Source organism: Geotrypetes seraphini, chromosome 1 (genome assembly GCF_902459505.1).
Source record: "Geotrypetes seraphini chromosome 1, aGeoSer1.1, whole genome shotgun sequence".
NCBI classification, from domain to species: domain Eukaryota; kingdom Metazoa; phylum Chordata; class Amphibia; order Gymnophiona; family Dermophiidae; genus Geotrypetes; species Geotrypetes seraphini.
In genome coordinates, this window is record NC_047084.1 from 220,108,006 (window position 1) to 220,129,525 (window position 21,520).

Genomic DNA, 21,520 nt, shown 5'->3' on the forward strand with positions numbered 1-21,520 from the left:
ATGCTGGCCTTCTGATAACGATCTCACCTTAATATCTCAGGTCACTCTATTATATACTTTTTGGCTCAATGACATCAGTTTGACAACCAATAACAATTCACAAAGGTCTTAAAAGTTAGACAAAGAAAATTCCTCCACGTTTAAAAGTTTGACAAAGTTTTAGAAAAGTACATTTGTTTACTTATAGTCGTTTCTGAATATAAATCATAATTTTCACAAAAGTATATTAAGAGAAATTATTTGTTAAAAAGATGCTGAAAAGTTCTCAGCCCTTCCATGCTGAAAAGTTGTCAGCTTTAGAGGAAAAAACTTTCCCTAAATTAACAGGTTCAAATTACATAGCCTTAGCCTGGAGTAGGAGGGGCTGGTTCCCCCTGAGCTGTCAGCTTCACACTTCCTATGTTAGAGCAGGAGTCTCTGACTTAATTACTTCCAGATGTTGCTTTAGGATTTCTTTAGGTTGCAAAGATATATCATATGTTTTTCAAAATCCATTCTTTTGTTCAATACACAGTCATACACACACTCCAGTCATATTTGCTTGATTCATACTTGCTTGGCCAAGCCTTCCATACATAAATAATTTTCATTCAAAACTATATTTAATTCCTGTTATATCTCAGTTTGGGACACGTTACTAACTAGTCTAAAGCAAGCACATGTGGTATTAATTAACACCACGATGCTGAGAACAAAGTCCTGGAAACCAAAATGGATTCCACAAACTGAGAAGATATAGCAAAGACAGAGAACCCAAAATGGATTCCTCTGGTTTCCTTTATGATCTGGCCCAACAGCAAAGTACATAAAAAGAACACCATTCTTTCCCTTATATTAATCTGTAGTGTGTTTTTCTGGCTTTAGCTACATTTATATTTAGATTTTTATTCACCAGTTTTTCGTACGCTTCCATTGGGTGTGGCCTTAACTAACACATATGTTTGTATCTAACTAGAATTACCCAGAATCATACGAAAAACAGGCACTTTTGTTGAAAAACTCCACAAAAATACTGCACCCTTCATGTTCTGACATCCATTCCATTACCGTCCCATAAACATCACCCCCTACTGGCCACGAGCCACTTCTCCTCAAACACGACAATGACCCCAAACATACCAGTAAATCCACCAAGGACTGGCTGAAAACTAAGAAATGGAGAGTCCTGGAGTGGCTGATCTTAATCCCATTGAGATGCTTTGGGGTGATTTGAAACTGACTGTACATGCAAGAAACCCCTCAAACATCTCACAGCTGAAAGAATTCTGTATTAAAGAGTGGACCAAACTTTCCTCAGACCGATGTCAGAGACTGGGGACTGGTAGATGGCTATAAGAAGCGTCTCACTGCAGTTATGGGGACGCTCTTTGCTTCACAGTCTAGTTCTCTCACATTCTCTTCTTAGGCTATATTCCCTAGCCTGGTGGAGTGAACTTTCTTTTTAACTAATGAAAGCCTTGAACTGTTCAGAATTAGGCACTTCCTCTCAGTAGGTTTCTCAAAACTGTGTTTTCCATTTCAGGAACTGAATTTTTTTCTGGCAAACATACTCAGAAACAAATTTTTTCCTCTTGACTGGCCTTTAAATTCAATGAGTTTCCATTTCATTGCCTCTATATGGGAAACTCCGCAAGTAGATTTCCTTGCGATTTACCTCACTGATCAGCTTCTCTGTTTTCACAGCAGACTTCTGTGTCTCATCTCCTAGAAGTGGCCATTGTTCTCCTGTATTGGATGAATAAGTTCCAGATGTGCCCATTCTTCTTTTCAGTCACTTATCTAGTTCAAGCGGGAAATTGCCACCATGTTCCCAGTAACTCCTCGGTGGCTCGGATAACCTTGATTTTCCTTCTTCTTCAACTTAGTTGATGTCAATATCTCTGATAATCTTTTCATCTATTTTTATGCAGAGTCAAGGTTCGATCTACATTCCAATCTTCGGCTTTAGCTCCTGCCAGATTGCTTTTTCTCGGGTTGAATTCAGCTATTCCTCATTCTCCTAGCCTATTGCATTGCTTTTTGCAGCTTTCAGCACACCAGTCTTTTTGCAGTGTCCCCAGCAACAATGGACACCTCTCTTTTTTTTCTGCTAGGTATCTTATTCCTCATTGGGATCTGAAGTCATCTCTGTGTTTTTTCTCTGATTTGACTTCTCTCCTCCATTTCTCGGACTCTGGTTTTAAACTCACTTTTATTAGAGTTTGTTTTAGTACTATTACTGCCTTTCTTCGGCCAGTGGATGGTACATCCTTTTCTGCTCATCCTTGCATGACTAGATTTATATAAGATCTTTTCAATGTGCAACCACTTTTCAGTGGTATGGGATCTTAATGCATTTCCTATCCACTTACGGAAGTTTCATTTGAATCTCAATCTTCCATTTTCTCCCTTGAAAAGTCCTTTTTTCTCTTCTCTCTTGCACTTCTGTCAAACGAGTGCTTGGACTTGAGCCATGAGTAACGAATCCACGTTTTACAGCATTTCTTACACGGCAACATTGTGCTTCACACTCATTCTCAGTTCTAATCACTGCTTGTCACTGATTTCACACTTCTCATATATTACTGATTTTTATTCCAATCAGTCCATTGTACTATTAATTTTTTTTCCAACTCTTATTCTCATCTAGAATAATCTACTCTACATATTATTGCCTGCAATCGAGCATTAGCTGCTACTTTGCAGAAGACTATATCATACAGATCATCTCTACAACTTTTTGTCTATTTTGACATTAACAGGTTGGGGCATCCTGTTTCCAGGGGAATAATATTCAACAAGTTGGCTGCATGCATCTTGTTTTGTTATATTTCGGCTGGGCTATCCTTATTTAGTCAAGTCCCAGCTCTTCCATGGTTCCAGTTTGGCAGCTTCAGTATTTTTTTCTCAATCTATTTCGATTCACAGAATAGATGAAGCCATTCTTATTTTCTCCTCAGTTCATTTCTTTCACCTTTCATTATTGTCTGGAACTTTTTTTCCAGACGGTATGGGCTTTTCGGCCTCTCAGATTATCATCTTTGATTTTCTACAAAGCCAACACTCCCACCATCCCATTCTGGTTAGCTTGGAAGTCGCCCATATGTGAGAATATGCTGCCTGCTTGTCCAGGGATAAAGCACACTTACTTACCATAACAGTTGTTATCCAGGGACAGATATTCTCACAAACCACCCACCTCCCCGGGTTGGCTTCTTAGCTGACTATCTAAATTGAGGAGATGCGCGCCTTGCGTCGGGTGGTAAGGCACTCGCGCATGCGCGGTGTGGTCAGTCACTAACTTTCTAAAGTTCTTAAAGCGCTTTTGCACCCATACATGAGAATGTTTGTCCTAGATAACACCTGTTACGGTGAGTAACTGTGCTACATCTGTCACTCTTTGCAATAGTGTATGGTTCCTCACTCACAGCAGCCATTCAGCTAGCGGTTCTGCATGGACAGGAGCAAAGGAAGGTTGCTCCTGCTATGATTCACCGCTGCACCAGGGATACTTAAGGAACGTGGAGGAGGTGGGAGGGAGATAAAAATAATTAGAAACAGCTGGACAGGAGGCAGAAGGGATCCCTCCTATCCCAGTCACCGCTGGACCGTCAAGTCTCATGGTAGGCCCAATGGAGGCCTTCAAAGCATTGGGAGGGAGGGGGGAAAAGGTACAGAACCTGGCATTGGTAGGAGGTGGGTTGGGTGTAGAGACCGGCAGGCGAAGGAGTGAGTGAGGGAGTTGGATGTAGAGCAGCAAGAGGGGTAACAGAGTACAAAGCCGGGCAGGGCAAGGCACTGCTCTTGAATATTGGTTTATATTCAAGTTAACCTTTTTTTTCCTCTTTTTTGGAGAGAAAAAAGGTTACCTTAGTTTATATTCGGGTTGGTTTATATTCGAGTATATATGGTACTTAAGACACCTCTGTGCAGCTCTGCTTGGCTTTCTTATACTAGGTGGTGATGTTTTAGAGACAAGTATGTATGATTGTATTCTGGTCTTTGCAGAGACTATAGCAGTGGTTCTCAAACGGTGTGTTGAGACACACTGTGTTACAATTATTATTAAATGGATTTATTTATTAGGATAAATTCTCCAACAATAAAATATATCACTCTCTGACTTAGAGAAATATATTTTATAAAGAACCTTAATTTGAGGAAAGAAGCTCGCCTGATTAAAACTTAGCTCTGTAATATGTATTAAGTATAATATTTTAAAAAGACCAAGATTCAAAGCATTTGCAATCAAACTAGAATTTTATTTCTTATAGAGCAGAATTGATTATAAAATTGGGTAGGTAGAGCAAGTAGGATCGTTTAAGCAAGGAAGAATATGGTCCAAGATAAGATTTTGCTAAAACAGACTGATTAGTTTACATGGTTCAGAAGTTACTCACAATTGGTAGAGGAAAAGACCGCATGGCCTAGAAGCTGAGCTGAGCACATGGTTACAGCCCGATAATCCCCAGGAGTAAAGAGAGAGTCCAGCGCTGGTCCAAGGGAAAAGAGAAAGAAGGCAGAGCATGGGTCTGGCTTTATAGATGTGGGTGGTACCCATGAGGCATCAGAACCCTGGCCAATTGTCCAATCCCTGAGGCTGGCATTGCTATCCTAGTTGGACGATGTCATGATTGAATTTTCTTACAATGGTATGCAGACTGTGTGTGTGTGTGTGGGGGGGGGGGGTTGTATTTCCTTTACTGGCACACCCAACCTGCTTTGTTAATTAGTCTGAGCTGCACCTGGCTATGGGCTAGATTCACAAAGCAAACCGATCGTATACCGATCGTTTTGCGACCCCCCCCTTTGTGACCAGATTTCCCTCCGGCCCGATTCACTTACCTCTCCTGCGATCCGCTTCAAATCCATGCATGCAAATGAGGAGAAACACATGCAAAGTAGACAGGGATGCGATTCACCAACCAAATTTTTTAAACTGACTGGGCTGGCCGATCAGCCCAAGAAGCGACTGCTGGGGACAAGTTGAAAACATCTTTCAGACTCTCCAGCTTCATAGAAGCCATGCTCTCTGCATGCCCTGTTCTCTGCTGCCTGCTGTCCCGATGCTCTTCACTGGATCTCTCCTGCCTGCTCTGTCCCTAATCACCGCCCTGCTCTTCCCTGGATCTCTCCTGCCTGCTCTGTCCCAAATCGCCACCCTGCTCTGCCCCGATCTCTTCTGCCTGCTCTACTCCGAATCGCCACCCTGCTCATCCCCCATCTCTCCTGCCTGCTCTACTCCGAATCGCCACCCTGCTCATCCCCCATCTCTCCTGCCTGCTCTGCCCCGAATCGCCACCCTGCTCATCCCTGCACTACGAGCCCGTGTTTTTAACCCGTGGGTTTAAGCGGGTTAAAACCACGGGCTCGCTGGGCAAAAAAGTTAAAAAAATTAAAATATAAGTTAAAAAAGTCTCAGCTTGGACGGGTCTAGATCAGGGGTCTCAAAGTCCCTCCTTGAGGGCCGCAATCCAGTCGGGTTTTCAGGATTTCCCCAAAGAATATGCATGAGATCTATGTGCATGCACTGCTTTCAATGCATATTCATTGGGGAAATCCTGAAAACCCGACTGTTTTGCAGCCCTCAAGGAGGGACTTTGAGATCCCTGGTCTAGATGCATGCGCAGACCATCTACAGCCTATTATCCTAGCGCTTACTTTTTTTCAGAGTGACTTCAGGGCTAGAGTAGCAGGGGTGTTGCTGATTGGGTGGGCCTGACCCTAAAATGAGTGTAAAAAAACTGATAGAAAATAATGAAGTGAAAGGATTAAAGTAGGGGTACAAGTTAGTAGCAGTTAACTCTGCAATTGATTACCGTATTTTCACGCAGATAACGCGCACCCGTGTATAACGCGCACACGGGTATAGCGCGCAGAAACCACAATATTATGTATAAAAACTTTTGTATACCGCGCTCACGGGTATAACGCGCATGCTGCCCGACTGTCCTTTCGCCCGCCCCGACTCTCCTCTGGCCACCCCGACTCTCCTTTCGCCCGCCCCGACTCTCCTCTGGCCACCCCGACTCTCCTTTCGCCCTCCCTGACTCTCCGTGCGCTGTCCCGACTCTCCGTTTACCCGCCCTGCCCTGCCCCCCCCCCCCGGCAGGACCACTCGCACCCCCACCCCGAAGGACCGCCCCTTCGGGCGGGTCGGGTTGGGCCCATGTGCCTCAGGCCACGCCCCCAGGTGGGACCTAAGGCTCCAGGGCCTATTCTGATTGGCCCACGTGCCTTAGGCCCCACCAGTAGGCGGAGCTTTGGGACGGATGAGCCAATCCGGCCTCATTCCGTCGTTGGCTGCCTGCCGGACAGGCGGGTTTGGCTCCCGTCTGTCCGGCCAACTAGCAAAGGTACGGGGAAGGGGGGTGGGGGTGTCGTGGGGGTCGGCCAGGGGGGTCGCGGGTCGGCTGGGGGGGCGGTCGGAGGTTCTTGGGGGGGGCGGTCGTTGGAGGGAGGGAGGGGGGTTTGCGTCGAGGGCAGGAGGGCCTGGGATCCCTCCTGCCCGTAATGTAGTGCGGGGTGGGGGTAGGGGGTCGCCGTGGCCAGGAGGGTTTGGGCTCCCTCCTGGCCCGATATTGTCGGGGAGTCGGCCGGGCAAGAGGGCTTGGGCTCCCTCTTGCTCCGATCGCGGGTGCGGGTGGGAGCGAGTGCGAGCGGTCGTTCGGGGTGGGGGTGCGAGCGGTCCTGCTGGGGGGGGGGTGCGTCGGGCGGGGTGGGAACTATGTAGAAAAACTTTTGTATACCGCGCTCACGCGTATAACGCGCGAGGGGTATGCGCGGTAGGTAAAAACGCGTATAACGCGCGCGTTATATGCGTGAAAATACGGTAATAACTTTTTCATATTGTGATTAATAAATCACATTGCAGCATCTGTTCTCTTCCACTCCCAATCCATTTCCTCCACATGATCCATAAGAACAAGAACATAAGAATTGCCATATTGGGACAGACTGAAGATCCATCAAGCCCAGTATCCTGTTTCCAACAGTGGCCAACCCAGGTCCCAAGTAGTAAAACAGATTTTATGCTGCTTATCCAGCATTTCCCCCACCGGTGTACCAAGGGAGGAGGGGTGGACCACCCCGGGTGCAAGCATGGGGAAGGGGGTCACGGCCTCAGAACTTCCCCTTCTCATGGCCCTTCTCTCCTGTCCTGTCTGATATCCCTTTACCTTCCATCAAGCTGAAAACACTGCCGGCCTAGTCAGTGATTCAGCTACGTTGTCCGCAGCTCCCCCTCCTGCTTTCCACATCTGCCGATGATGCAACTTTTTGTTTCCGCCCGGGTGGACCACGGCATACGGAAAGCAGGAAGGGGAGCCGTGGACAACGTCTCTGAATCACTGCCGAGGAAGGTAAAGAGACATTGGACCGGACAGGAAAGAAGTGAGAACATGCTGGGCCTGGACTAACTGGGTTAAAAAAAGTACAAAGCAGGGCTGCGTGGGGGGGGGGGGGAGGGGGGTATTAATTACAAAGTTCCAGATGGGGGATGGGGCAATAGAGAAATCCCGGACTGAGGGGATGGAGAGGGAAAAAAGAAAGATGCCAGACCTCTGGGGCAGGAAAGGGGAGGACAGAAATGCCAGACCATTGTAGACAATAGGAGGATGAAAGAGGAGAGAAGTGGAGAGAAACCACAAAAAGGGAGAAAAGGAAGGAGAGAGATGGACAACAAAGTTAGGAAAAATGATTTTATTTTCAATTTATTGATCAAAATGTGTCAGCTTTGAGAATTTATATCTGCTGTCTATATTTTGCACTATATTTGCTATTTTCTATAGTTACTGAGGTAACATTGCATATTTTTTTTAAAAAATTATTTATTTATCAAATTTTTACATGTTATAAATCAAGTATCCACTTGTACAGAAAGTTGAAGAAAAGCAGGAAAATAATACTCAAAAGTAAAATACATGGTAATCAAGTAAAATAAAATAAAATTTTTAGCTTAAATTCAGCTCAAGTCCTCAAAATTAGATCCAAGAAGGATAAGGCGGACTTAGTAACAAATACTAACAACTATCAATTCAAATATTAGGAAAACAAGATCCCTTGGCTGAGGAAGGATATCATTATTCAAATGCACTTCACTTTGATTTTGATTTTCCTTCATCCAGCCGAGTTCCTACCAAAAAGGCTGTCAACTGGAATGGTTCAAAGAATACATATTTCTTCATATGGTATTGTATTACACATTTACAAGGGTGTCGAAGAAAAAAAGTCCCACCAAGAGATATAACTCCTGGTTTCAACAAAAGAAACTCTCGTCTTCTTCTCTGGGTTTCCCGTGCCAAGTCTGGAAACATTAATATTTTTTGTCCAAGAAATTCTTTCATTTTGTTTCTAAAGAACAATCTAAGCAACCAGTTTTTATCTGGGGCAAGAGCCACAGTAAGAAGCAATGTTGCCGGAGATGCAAGCTCTCTATCCGAAAGTTCCAAAATTGCTGAAACATTAATTGGTTGATTATTCTCCTGTTGTTTAGATGGTGATTTAATAGGTTTCGTTGGTAGGTAATATACTTGAGTAAGTGGTGGTAATGTATCCTCTGGAATGGCCAAAATCTCCAACATGTAACGTTTCAACATATCCCTAGGCGTCACCGAGGGTATCTTAGGAAAGTTAATCAGTCGGAGATTATTATTACGCGAGAAATTCTCCAAAGTTTCCAATTTTCTACGCATATTTGTTTATCTTTTATTATTGCTTCATTAAGCTGTTTTGATGCTTTTAACTCCTGTTGTATATTCTCAATAGAATTCTTAGAGTCACCAATTTCAACTTTTATATTTTTTATCTCAGTTTCTTGAAGAATAATTTTATTTTCCAGCTGCAAAAGCTGGGGCTTGACAGACTTGGCTAGGTCAGCCACCAAATCCCAAATTGAATCCAGTGTTACTTCTCTGGGTTTTTCAATAACATATGAAGAATTAAAAGTTTGAATAGTCTCACCAGTTTTCAGCTGTTCCTGGTAATCCTTCTGCTGGCCTGAAGTAGTCTCTGATGTTTCCAATTCTTCAATATTCTTTGGACTCACCTGAAAACTCAGGGAGTCCATCTCCACGCTCCCCTCACTGTTCTCCCTGGCCTCCGAGGGTAGATGCCTGCCTTCTACCGGCAGCTCCTCCTCTCTTGGGGAGCTGGTAACCTGAGGAGGTGGGGGAGGTGCCCTAGCGTCGGGGCTCAGCGTAGTCTCCAGCCCCAAGGAGATCGCCTCATTCCCGCCCCTCAGAGGCGTCTCCAGCGGGGGCACCGACGCTGCCGGGACATCCTGCATCCGACGCAGGAGTTCTTCTATGTTGCCGAACGAGGGGACCGCCGAACGCCGCGAGGCTCCAGCGGCGCTGCGGCCTCTCCTCTTCGGCATTCTGAGTAAGTAACTCTCTCCAAAGAAAAGTTTTCAGAAAATCTCCGGCGTGCTGCTCAGCGTCCGGGACCGTCGGCCATCTTGGATCTTTGACATCATTGCATATTTTAAAGTCATCTGCCTTGACATCTTTGAAAACCCCCCGAAAACTCATAAATAATTAACATTTTTCTCTGCATACAGTGTGCTTTGTGGTTTTTTAAATATTTTATGTTTACCATTATGAATTAATAAGATATTGTGTGTACATGAAAAATGAATGGAAGAAATTGGGTGCGGGATTGGGGGCAGGACTGAATATTAATAGATGTCCTGTTTTGATTTTAAAAAAATGGTCACATTACTCATGCTCCTTTTATGATTTACAGAGTGACCTCCCACCCTTCATCCCTCCACAAGACTCCTTCACATGTCCCCAAGCTTATCCAAATGGTGATGAATAACTTGTCTTTGTCAAGCATGAAATACATTCAGTGTTCTGATGGGATGGGATAGAATGGGGATCACCAAGTTGGGGAATGGCTGGCAACTGTCCACAAACGTTTTGTTTATGTTGGATCATTGGAACAAACTCCCCCTGCAGGTGATTGAGGCCAGCAGCGTGTCAGATTTTAAGAGAAAATGGGATATTCACATGGGATCTCTAAGGGGGTGAAATCAAGGGGGCGGGTATTTGAAATGGGCAGACTTGGTGGGTTATAGCCCTTTTCTGCCGTCATTTTCTATGTTTCTATGAGGTGATGGTGGGGTCTTAACATAACAAATCAATACACATCGGCTATCTGGTTCCATTAGTTAAATCTAGCTGGCCCATTTTTCACTTGCTGGATTTAGCCAGATTGAGCAATGCGTTTAGCAAAGTGAATTTGCCTGACTCTTAGACTAGAGATGATCAGGTAAAATTATTTGATTATTTTTGCCTGCTTAGTGGATTTGTGAGTGAGACAGAGAAAATACCTTTTAGAGGAACCAAGAGCTTTATTTCTTATGGCTCAGAGGAATTGTAGGAGAGCTGTCAGGAATATTTCAAACCAGAGATGCTACTTTGATTTAGGACAATCTTGGCACCTAGTCACCATGGGATCCCAGATTTCATATCTATCCTGTTCCTACTTTAATTGTTGTTGCTGCTATTGCTGGGATCATTGTTACAGTCTGGTCTGTGCCACACAGTGCTCAAACTCCTGTACTTGATTAACAAAATGTGGAAGGAGAGTGTTGTGGAACTGGGGTCAAGATGAAACAGTGCCTGGGTTAACTTCCTTATTGCTTCATTTATTACAGGAGCAATGAATGACACATTGTTAACAGCATGCTTGTTGGAGGATGGAGGGTATGGATGCAGATGCATGAGGTGCTGATTTAAGTTTTATTTTCTCCAGTGGTACAAAATGAGGAAAATTTAGATGTAGATAGATCAAGGATCAAAAGAGCTGCAATAGATCTCAGCTGGCAATTTTTGAACTGATCATTCAAGCCGACCTGGAGATCACAGTGATACAGCTATATGCTGTTTTGAAAAATTTACAATTGACTTGCTGCTTACGTTTTTCCTCTGACTGATTTGGAAGACACAACCCTTGAGAAAGCTCCAAGCAAAAGGCTAGGCCACCGTCGGGCCACCAAAGATAAGTTTGCTTCCTCATGGGGCAGTTTGTTTTGTCTTATGACCACCCTTTCATGGTTCATAGACAACAACGCGGAAGACAAAGGTGCGCGCCGACAACTGAGCGCAAGACGGAGGCGCGTGCCGAAGAAAATTACTGTTTTTAGGGGCTCCGACGGGGGGTTTTGTTGGGGAGCACCCCCAGTTTACTTAATACATATCGCGCCGGCGTTGTGGGGGGTTTGGGGGGTTACAACCCCCCAAACCCCCCACAACGCCCCCACAACGCGGCGCGATCTGTATTAAGTAAAGTGGGGGGTTCCCCCCCCCACGCCCCCCCCGTCGGAGCCCTAAAAACAGTAATTTTCTTCGGCGCGCGCCTCCGCGCTGCGCTCAATTGTCTGCTCACGCCTTTGTCCTGGCGCGCTTTTGACCTGACACCTTTGTTCATATTGGGAAAATAACACTTAAGCTACGTTCAGCCATTCATTACAGCAAGATCACTGTGACTCAAACATTTTGTGAAATTATACTAATATGGGTAAAAGAATGTTTATATAAAAAATATTCATTCACATTCTGGTGTCACAGCAAGGTTTTTTGACCTATGATAAGAACCTGTACCCCACTAACTTATCTTTGCAAAAACTCTTGGGGTTTTTGTTTTTTTTTTTTACAAAGGGAACTTTGAGGTCTTTTCTCCTCATTGCATTGCATGTTGTTACTTTTTGAAGCATATAACAAATTTTCAAAATAAATTCTACCCAATTGTTCAAATTTGACTGTTGATGGGGGAGTTGGAAGATACCTGTCAATGGCTCCTACTTTAAGATTGTATAAGACATTATGAGGGGTAATATATGAAAAGGGAGGGAGGGGAGATAGTTTATGGTATAAAATGAATGTAGAGTTTCAAGTGAAGAATGTATAGTATGATTTGAATTATTGTACACTTGTTTGCATAATGTAAAAACGAATAAAGATATTTAAAAAAAAAAAAAAAAAAAAAAGATTGTATCTAAGATATTTAGATTTTTAAAAAAAATATGATTTGGTTATCTGTGGTATATGTTTAAAGGGAAAATGAAAATATTTGATTGTAAAATACAGTTGAAAAATTTTTTTTTTCTATTTCAGTTTGCACCATTTGACAAAATTATTTTGCTCCTTTTTTAAAGGGTATGAAAAACCAGAAGATGTTTCTGAGAAGACCTCATTAGCAGACCAAGAAGAAGTGAGAACTATATTCATCTGCCAGCCTCAGTTTACAAAATTCTGCAGCAATCAAGTCAGGTAGAGTACTAAAAGTTTCTAAAAGAGTTGCTGCATTAGTTTATGAAGCATGAAATATTTGTTTTTTATTGTTGAACATAGAGCACAGAACTAGAAACATGACGGCAGATAAAGGCCAAATGCCCCATCCGGTACACCCATTATCTCCTGTTCTCCTTAACAGAACATATGGTTTGATCACAGAATTAGTAATTTTTCCTGGTCGACTTTATTGATTAGGATTGAGTTTATTTATTTATTATCTCGGTGTTGGTTAGCAGGTCTTTATTAAAATAGTCCCCCCGTTTCAGAATAACATTAATTGTTATTGAGCACTTGCACTTTATATTACACTTCAATTTATCTTTTTTTATTTTTTTACCTTTTTAATTGCACATTAGATTAAATTCTTATTACATTGCCATTCATCACTCTGCACTTTATATTATTATATTATATTGTATCATATTATATTATATTGTATTGTATTAATTATTGGGTTGGTTTCTAGGGAGTGTATGTATTTACTATGCCTTTTCCACCTTTCTCCCTTGGTGTATAAGTCTGAAAAAAACTTTTTTCCTGGGAGTGTGATCTTATTCACATGTTTGACAATTTCACAATGGACTAAATGATGTATGAGACACTCTCATTTAGACTGTGGTCTGGTGTTGGTCACCTATGAGACACTGCCCGATCCATAACTTCTCGTTTATTCATCAAGGGCTCATACTGATGTCCATTATTTAATGAACTTTTTCTATTTTATTCCCAGCTCAGACTTTCCGTCCAAGGGACTAAGTGTGTTAGCCAATTGTCAATTGGATCTCCTTAAGAGATACCATGTGTTCAGTGAGCATTAAGAGTGAGTGGCACCCCCTTCCTTTTCCCCGCACCTTTTTAATATCTGTGGCGTGAGCAGCATGCCCATGTTGGTGTCAGCTCGCCCTATGAAGTCACTTCCTAGGCACGGAAGTGACGTCAGAGACAGTGCTAATGCTGCCACAGGCAGCAACCTCACACCAGGGAAGTAAAAAAAGTATGGGGTTAGGCAAGGGGCATGCTTGGCAAGGAAAGGAGCAGGAGGGGGGAACAGAGAGGTGCCACGCCCTTAGGAAAATGGCACCCGAGATGGACTGCCCACTCGCCCCGCCCCCCCCCTTACTACTCCACTGCATGTGCCTGTCCCATGTTTTCTTGAATTCAGACATTCTTTGTCTCCACTACCTCTACTGGGAGACTATTCCATGCATCTATCATCCTTCCTGTAAAAAAAAATATTTTCTTAGATTACCCCTCAGCTTATCACCTGTTAACTTCATCCTATGCCATCTGACCCTGGAGTTTCCTCTTAGTTGAAAGAGACTGGCCTCATGTGTATTTATGCCACATAGATAATTAAACTTCTCTGTCATATCTACCCTCTCCATCCTTTCTTTCAAAGTAAACATATTGAGATCTTGGATAAATGCTGATTACATAGCTATTCAGTGGCACTAAGGCCTGGATTCTCTGACCAGTGCCATTTCCTAGACAGCAGTATGTGCCCAAGCTGAGTAAAAAAACCTGTTTAAATGACATTTTTAACCAAGTTTCAAGGTACCTACCACCGCCTAAAAAATTGGCACTGAAATAGCACTTCCGTAAGTGCTTTAGTTCACCTAATGCCACTATGGGCATGACTAACGCCAGAAATGGCATTAGGCAATCTAAAGCACCTATGTAGGCATGATTCACAACAAAGATAGACACAAGAAACATAGGCCTGGAAAACCCTGGCCTACATTTCTGGTTCTTATCTTTCACAGAGATATGATTCTGTATAAGGTGCTGTTATGTGATTGACACGCAGTCTGCGGCTGCCAATATCCATGCCCTATAGAGAATCTGGGCCTAAGTGGATAGTGCCACTGAATATTTCCTCTGACCACATCGGCACTGTCCAGCTTTTCATCTCTCCCTCATTCCAGTTCTCCACTGCCCATCTCTCTCGCCTTTCACAGCCTCTCATTGTCCAGTCTTTCAGTAACTCTTCCCTCTCTCTCTTCCCCAAATTCAACATCTCTCACCTTCTCTCATCCCCTGTCCAGTGTCTCCCCTTCATTCTCATTCTCTCATCCCCTCACCCACCCCAGCTCCTTCTCTGTTATTCATCTCCTCCAAATCTTATGTCTTGCCCCTTTTCCCTATTTCCATGCAAGGATCACTACAGCACCGGCGATCCTGCAGGCTGCCGTATTAGCTTAAGGTAAGAGCGGGGAAGCTGGGGGAACATGCATGCCTTTCCGACCGACTCGACCCTCTCAAGCAGGAGTGGCAGCGGACAGCCAGCAAGAGGCAGCGCTGCCGCTCTTGCTTTAGGAAGGCACGGGGGGAGGGTTGGTCGTCAAATCGGGAGGCCGATTTTTATTTTTTTTTTTTTAAGAATCGATTCAAATTGATTCACCTGATTCGAATCAGTGAATCAATTTGAATCGAAAATCGGGCAGCACTACTCTTCACCCCCTTTGCCCTCTCCTACCCACACTGGTGCTGTGATATAAACAAACAAAAAGACTTTTCCTCTCTGTTAAATCCTAGCTCACATTCGTGTTCTAACACCAGCTCTGGCAGGATACACATTTCAAATCTGACATATTGTAATTACAAAACATAAAATAAAATTATTTTTTCTACCTTTTGTTGTCTGGTCATTATTCAGATCATGTTGGGCCAAGGCTCTGGTTGTCTTCTGATAACTCGCTTGCCAGGGTCTCCTTCTTTCTCTGTGCTAACCATCTATCTTCCATCTCTGTCCTCCCCTTCCATTTCCTTTCCTTTCCCCGGAGATCTGGCATCTTTCCTTTTTTTCATCTCCATACCTGCAGCTGCAGCAATGGACCCTATCATCCCCAGATCCACCATCTCTCCTTTTCTCAACTAACCTTTCATCTCGTATCTCTCCCTCCTTCTCCACCACCCCAGGGTCCACCAGCTCTCCCTTTCTCTTCCCAACTACCCTCCTATCCAATATCTGTATCTTCCCCCCCCAAGACCATCCCTTGTGTCCAATTTCTCTCCCTTTCTGTGCCTTCCCTCCCTAAATCCCATTGCCCACCATCTCTCTCTCCCTTTCCTCTTCACCCCCTCCCTCCCCCTTCCCTCCATGTACTTCCACACTAAACTATTCTCTACTCCCAGATGGGCTCATAGTCTAAAACTAAAATATGAATAAAATAGGGAGGAGGAAAGAATGAAATTAAATAAATCCTAATGAAAAAAAACAACAACCCCACTAAAATAAAATTGAAATAAAATAAGATTTTAAAAAAGAATTAAACCAAAACTGAATATATAGGCGGATAAAAAAACAAAAATCTAAATAGATAGAAACCTAGCAGAAAAATCAACTAAAAATCAGGTCAATCCCTGATCAATGTAAGGCCGCAGTCAGATGGAGGAATTTTGCAGTTAAATGGCAATGGCACCCAAAGGCAGGCACCCTCCACATTTTTTAAGTTATTGAAATCTTTCTTTCTTCGGACTGCAGCTGTGGATGTAGATGGCTATCACAGGCAGTGGCAGGGCTGTAGGGGCTCCTGGAGTGCCGGCGATCGCAGGGTGTGGGCGAGACCTCTCCACTCTAATTGAAGCTGTAGTGGCTGCAACTGGGTGAGCGCCGGCGGCTGCAAGACGGGCTGGGGAGCACTGGCAGCACTTATTGACTGACCCTCCTCCCTCCCCCCTAAAGCAGGAGCGGCAGCGGCCAGCCAGCAAAAGGCAGCGCTGCCACTCCTACTTTAGGGGGCAAGGGGGGAGGGTCAGTCACCAAATCAGGAGGCCGATTTTTTTTTTTTTTTTTTTACAAAATAAACCCTGATTTGAATCGATTCACCAGAAATGAATTGTTGAATCGATTCAGGAATCAGACAGCACTAGTTCTCACCCTTCCTACACTAACTACAACCACTGGCTAACTAGCACTAACCTCAAAGGCAGCCTCTAAAGCAGGCTTTAAGCAAAGTTCTTGGAGGGCAGGCTTAAAGCAGAGTTTCATAGGAATGGGTTGCAACTGCTTTGGGATCACCCAGGCTTGCTCTTCTTTGTCCTTAGAGGTCTTACACCCAGCTCTCCCCCCTGCTTCCAGCTGGGTTCTATCTCTGCCGCTCTTGTATCACAAGGTCTCAATGGCCAGGCTCTATCTCCTATGCAGCCTCCTCCCCTCTTCAGACCCCTACTTCCGCTCTCCTAGGACTTGCCTGCATGTTTCTCTCTGTCTCTGTCTGTCTAAAAAAAAAACCCCTCAAACTTAAATGGTTGCATGTGTTTGTTCTGGTGTTTAGATGGCAACTCTTACTGTGAAGAACCTGCTGATTGTGCCCGATCCATGGCCAATCCACGGCAGTTTGACTGATCCACAAGGGGTCAGTATTTAAATGTGGGCGATCGGAGGAATGCCCCCTCCGACCACACAGATTGCTAGTGAGCGATCCTGAAACATGCGCAGACCATCTTCTTTGCCTGTAGATGGTCGGCGTATGCTTACAAAAGCAGCTATTTTTTTTTCTTTTAACTTCACTTTCGAGCCTGTGGTTTTAACCTGCTTTAAACCCGTGGGTTAAAACCATGGGCTTGCACTGCAGGAAAGGGCAGGAGAGTCAGGGCTGAGGGCAGGAGATCGGGGCAAAGAGCAGGGTGTCAAAAGGCAGGGCAGTCGGAAAGGACCTGAGCGACTGGTCCTCAGCAGTTGCTTATTTTTGATCGGTCAGCCCAGTCGGTGTCCCTCTTTTTTTTTTTTTGTGAATCGCTGCCTGCCTTCATTTGAATGCCATTCCCCCTCATGGATTCAAGGATGATTGGGACAGAGGTTAGTGAATCAGGTCACAAAGGGGTCGCTAAATGGTCGGGACTTGATTGGTGACCTTAGTGAATCTAGCAGTAAGACTGGTACTGGGCAGACTTTTACTGATGATTTGGGTAGGCTGGAGTGGGCTTTGGTGGCAAATCCAGTAGTTGGAACTTAAAGACAGTGCTGAGTGGATTTCTACGCCCTTCAAATGCTAAAGAAAAGACAAATACACACACTTTTTTTGCTACTTTAGGTTGAGGGCGTTTGAGTAAGAGAACTTCTAGTTAAAAAAAAACTCAAGAACAATTAAACTATTGTATTAAGCATCCTAATATAATTTTCTTTCTCAGTGACCTACTGTCAAATCAGCTGGTTATCTAGAAACTGGATTCGAGCCTGGAAGTATAGATAATTTCATTTATGTCTCTTGCTTATCATGCAAAATGATACTTTATGAACAAAATGCTCTTTGTATACGCTGAAATTAATTTTTACAAAGGGTTTCTCTGTCAAACAACTGCATGTCACATTATACACGTTGCTTACAGTCAAGGCCTCTTCTGGACCTCTCCTTGAAAGCGTTTGAGAATTGTGAAAGGTTAACCTGTTGGAGGAATAAGGTGATACCCCATGGGAACCATTGTTTTTTTCGGAGGGTAACAACAAAACTATTGCAACATTACTATTTGAATCTGACATGCTGGTTATATTCTGCCTTTTCAGCACTCTCTGGATTCATTTTCATTGTATAATAATTTTTTTATATATCTCTGGTTAGACATTTGATACTTTATGACATTCTTTCCTTTTTGCTATCTTGTTCAGCTTCATAAGGGATTTTATTTTATTTAAAAATCTTTATTCATTTTCATATCTTACAACAAGTGTATAATATTCAATCAAAAATTTTTACAAATCACTTGACATTCTTACTTTAATGATTATAAGTATAAAAGAATCCCTCCCCACCCACCCCATCCATTAATAATAAACCAATTAGCAAATATCATATTTCCAAATCCCACCCTACCTATATCTTATATAATAACAAGATGTTTAAGGTGTCTGATCATTAGAATATATAATCAATGGCCCCCAAATCTTTTTAAAATTATGATAATTTCCTTGCTGAATAGCAAGCATTCTCTCCATTTTATAAATATGACAAACTGAATTCCACCAAAAGGTATAATTAAGTTTAGTATAATCCTTCCAATTTCCAGTAATATGTTGAATGGCAACCCCCGTCAGTATTAATAAAAATTTATTATTATTTGCTGAAATTGGACTCTTAAATCTCATAGATGTACCAAATAATATAGTATCATAGGAAAGGGCAACATGATTTTCTAACAATGAATTAATTTGGACCAAATTAACTTCCAAAAGGCATTTATATAGGGACAGAAAAAAATTAAATGATCTAAAGTCCCCGCTTCTAAACTACAATGCCAGCATCTATTAGACCTAGAGCTATCCAACTTCTGTAAACGAACTGGGGGTCCAAAAAGCTCTATGCAACAAAAAGAACCAAGTCTGCCTCATAGATGCTGGCCATTGAGAGGCAGAAATTTGGTGCCCAATCTCAATGCTCCAAATATCCCTAAGACCAGTTTTGTGTTTTTTATTCAAATACCCATACAACAATTTATACCACTGTGCGGCTTGGTGACCCAAGAAATCCGCCTGAAAGCATAGGAATTCCAAACTATACTGAGAGTTAAGAACTTTCCATTCAGGGAACCCCTCCTGAATAGCCTGCTTCAATTGCAACCACTTAAAATTTTGTGATTTATTTAAACCATATTTATGTTGCAATTGTGAAAAACTAAGCAGTGACCCATTTAAAACAACATCATTTAAAGTCCGTATACCTGCAATAATCCAATGCTTCCAAACGATTTTAAATACGCCAATTTTAATCTTGGAGTTTAGCCAAATGAATTGATTTAATGATTTAGAAATTGGATTTGCTGATAAATTACTAACATAACGTAAAGTGCTCCAGGTATCAAGCAAAATTCTATTTTATTTATATTTCCTGGGCAATTTATACTAATAAGATGAGACAAATGCAAAGGAAACAGGAGCCGCCACTCTAAATATAACCAGTCTGGGATATTTTCCATAAGATCTGGGAGGATCCAATACATACCCTGTCTTAAAATAAAGGCTTGATGGTACCTATAAAAATTTGGAAAATTTACCCCTCCCTCCACAATTGTCTTTTGTAGAGATACTAAAGCAATTCTAGGTCTTTTACCCAACCAAACAAATTTAGTAAGAATACCATTTAACTTTTTGTAAAATGACCCCTGGAAAAAAATTGGTATCATACTCATTTGATAACAAACCACAGGCAATATCATCATTTTAATCGTTTGAACTCTCCCCCACCAAGAAAGATGTAAAGGATTCAATTGCTCACACATCTGTTAGTTTCTTTAATAAAACTTTTTCATTCTCCTTCACTGTGTCCTCTATTGAGTTTTTAATAATAATACCTAAGTATTTTAATCCATCTTCTTTCCAAACAAATGAGAATGAGTCGAATAATCCTTTGGTATGAAGGAAGGGGCGCAGCGCGCAATCTGTGATCGTGCGCGTTCCCCCCCTTAACTGCGTGGACAAGGCCATTCACTGCTCCATGGGATGGTGGATGGCCTTGTCCCCGTATCCGCAGTGAGCACTACCCCCTCACCATTTCATTGTCTAATCTTTAAGTCTGTCCCCATATGCCTCATGAAGTACACCACATACCATTTTAATAGCCTTCCTCTGGACTGACTCCATCCTTTTTATATCTGTTTGAAGGTATAGCCTCCAGAATTGTATACAATATTCTAAATGTGATCTCACCAAAGTCTTATACAGGGACATCAATACCTCCTTTTTCCTACTGGCCATACCTCTTTATGCAGCCTAGCATCCTTCTTGCTTTCACCGTCAACTTTTCAACCTGTTTGGCCACCTTAAGATCATCAGATACAATCACACCCAAGTCCCGCTCTTCTGTTGTGCACATAAGTTCTTCACCCATAAATTATACCATTCCCTTGGGTTTTGCCCAAATGCATGACCTTGCATTTTTTAGCATTAAATTTTAGCTGCCAAATTTCAGACCATTTTCATGCTTCACCAGGTCTTGCTTCATGTTATCACACTATTCAGCTTGTGTACCCTATTGCAGACTTTAGCATCATATGCAAAGAGGCAGATCTTACCCGACAACCCTTCAGTAGTATCATTTATTAAAATGTTAAAAAGAACAGGCTCAAGAACAGAACCTTGAGGCACACCACTGGTAACATCCCTTTGATCTCCATTGTTCACTACCCTCTGTCGCCTTCCACTCAACCAGTTCTTAACCCAGCCTGTCACTTTGGGACCCATCCCGAGAGCACTCAGTTTATTTATTAGATGTCTCTTTGGAACACTTTCAAAGGCTTTGCTAAAATCTAAATACACCACATCTAGCGCACATTCTCTATCCAATTCTCTGGTCACGCAGTCAAAGAAATTGATCAGATTTGTCTGACAAGACCTATATATAGTGAAACCATGTTGTCTCTGGTTCTGTAATCCACAGGATTCCAGAAACTTGACCATTCTCAGTTTTAAAAGTGTTTCCATTAATTTGCTTACCACAGAAGTCAGACTTACTGGCTGCGAAAGGATATATTGTAAGGATGGTGGTGAACATCTTTGTTTGGAATGTAATTAAAAATGACAGGAGAAAAGAGGCTGTGTTGGTTCTCTAAAGTTCCTGAAACATTTCACAAAGAAGATAGGCAACAATATCTGGGAGGAAAAAGCATTTTGGAAACTAGGAAAGGAAAGAAGCAGATGGAAGAGAAAAGAACTAATACTCTAAAGGAGGGAGATGAGACATGTTTTAGGTATGCAAGCAGGCAGGTATTCTCACATATGGGTGATGTCATCGACGGAGTCCGGATGCGGACACCTCGCAAGCAGACTTGCTTGAAGAAACTCGAAGTTTTCCGTTTTCAGTTTTCCTTTGAGCTGAGAAGTCCATCTTTGACTCTCTGCGTTTAACTTCGTTCAGCTTTGTGCCTTCTCTCAACCGCGGTTTGTGTTTTTTCCCTCACGAATCGCTGTTTTAGTTTATTTATTTTATTTCAGTAAAAAATATATATATATTTTTTCTTCTACCATTCGTTTCCGGGACAGGCCACTTAACCCTCTATTGCCCTAGTTGCAAAACTTAGATTTTGAGCACAGATAGAGGACCTGCATTTAATAAAAGTGTAAACTGCTTTGGTTGTGCTATAAAAAGGCATTATATCAAATCCATAACTCTTTATCCTATTGCGTTATTCCAGTACTGAACAATGATAGTCATTCAAGGGTGGTAAACATCTCAGACCTTTTTACTACCAGTGAAAATACCAAGCTTTCCCTATACATCTTGATAAAATCTTTTTATGAATGACCTACA

The 21,520-nt window shown here is 42.6% G+C and overlaps 1 protein-coding gene across 4 annotated transcripts in view; it reads left to right on the forward strand.

The window, feature by feature from the left end:
• ATP8A1 (ATPase phospholipid transporting 8A1) overlaps window positions 1-21,520 on the forward strand; it is a 449,033-nt gene that overhangs the window by 19,897 nt on the left and 407,616 nt on the right. For all 4 annotated transcript variants that reach the window (XM_033946346.1, XM_033946365.1, XM_033946336.1 and 1 more), the window contains exon 2: window positions 12,140-12,254. In XM_033946346.1, the coding sequence (XP_033802237.1) occupies window positions 12,140-12,254 (115 nt within the window). The remainder of the gene's footprint in view (window positions 1-12,139; window positions 12,255-21,520) is intronic.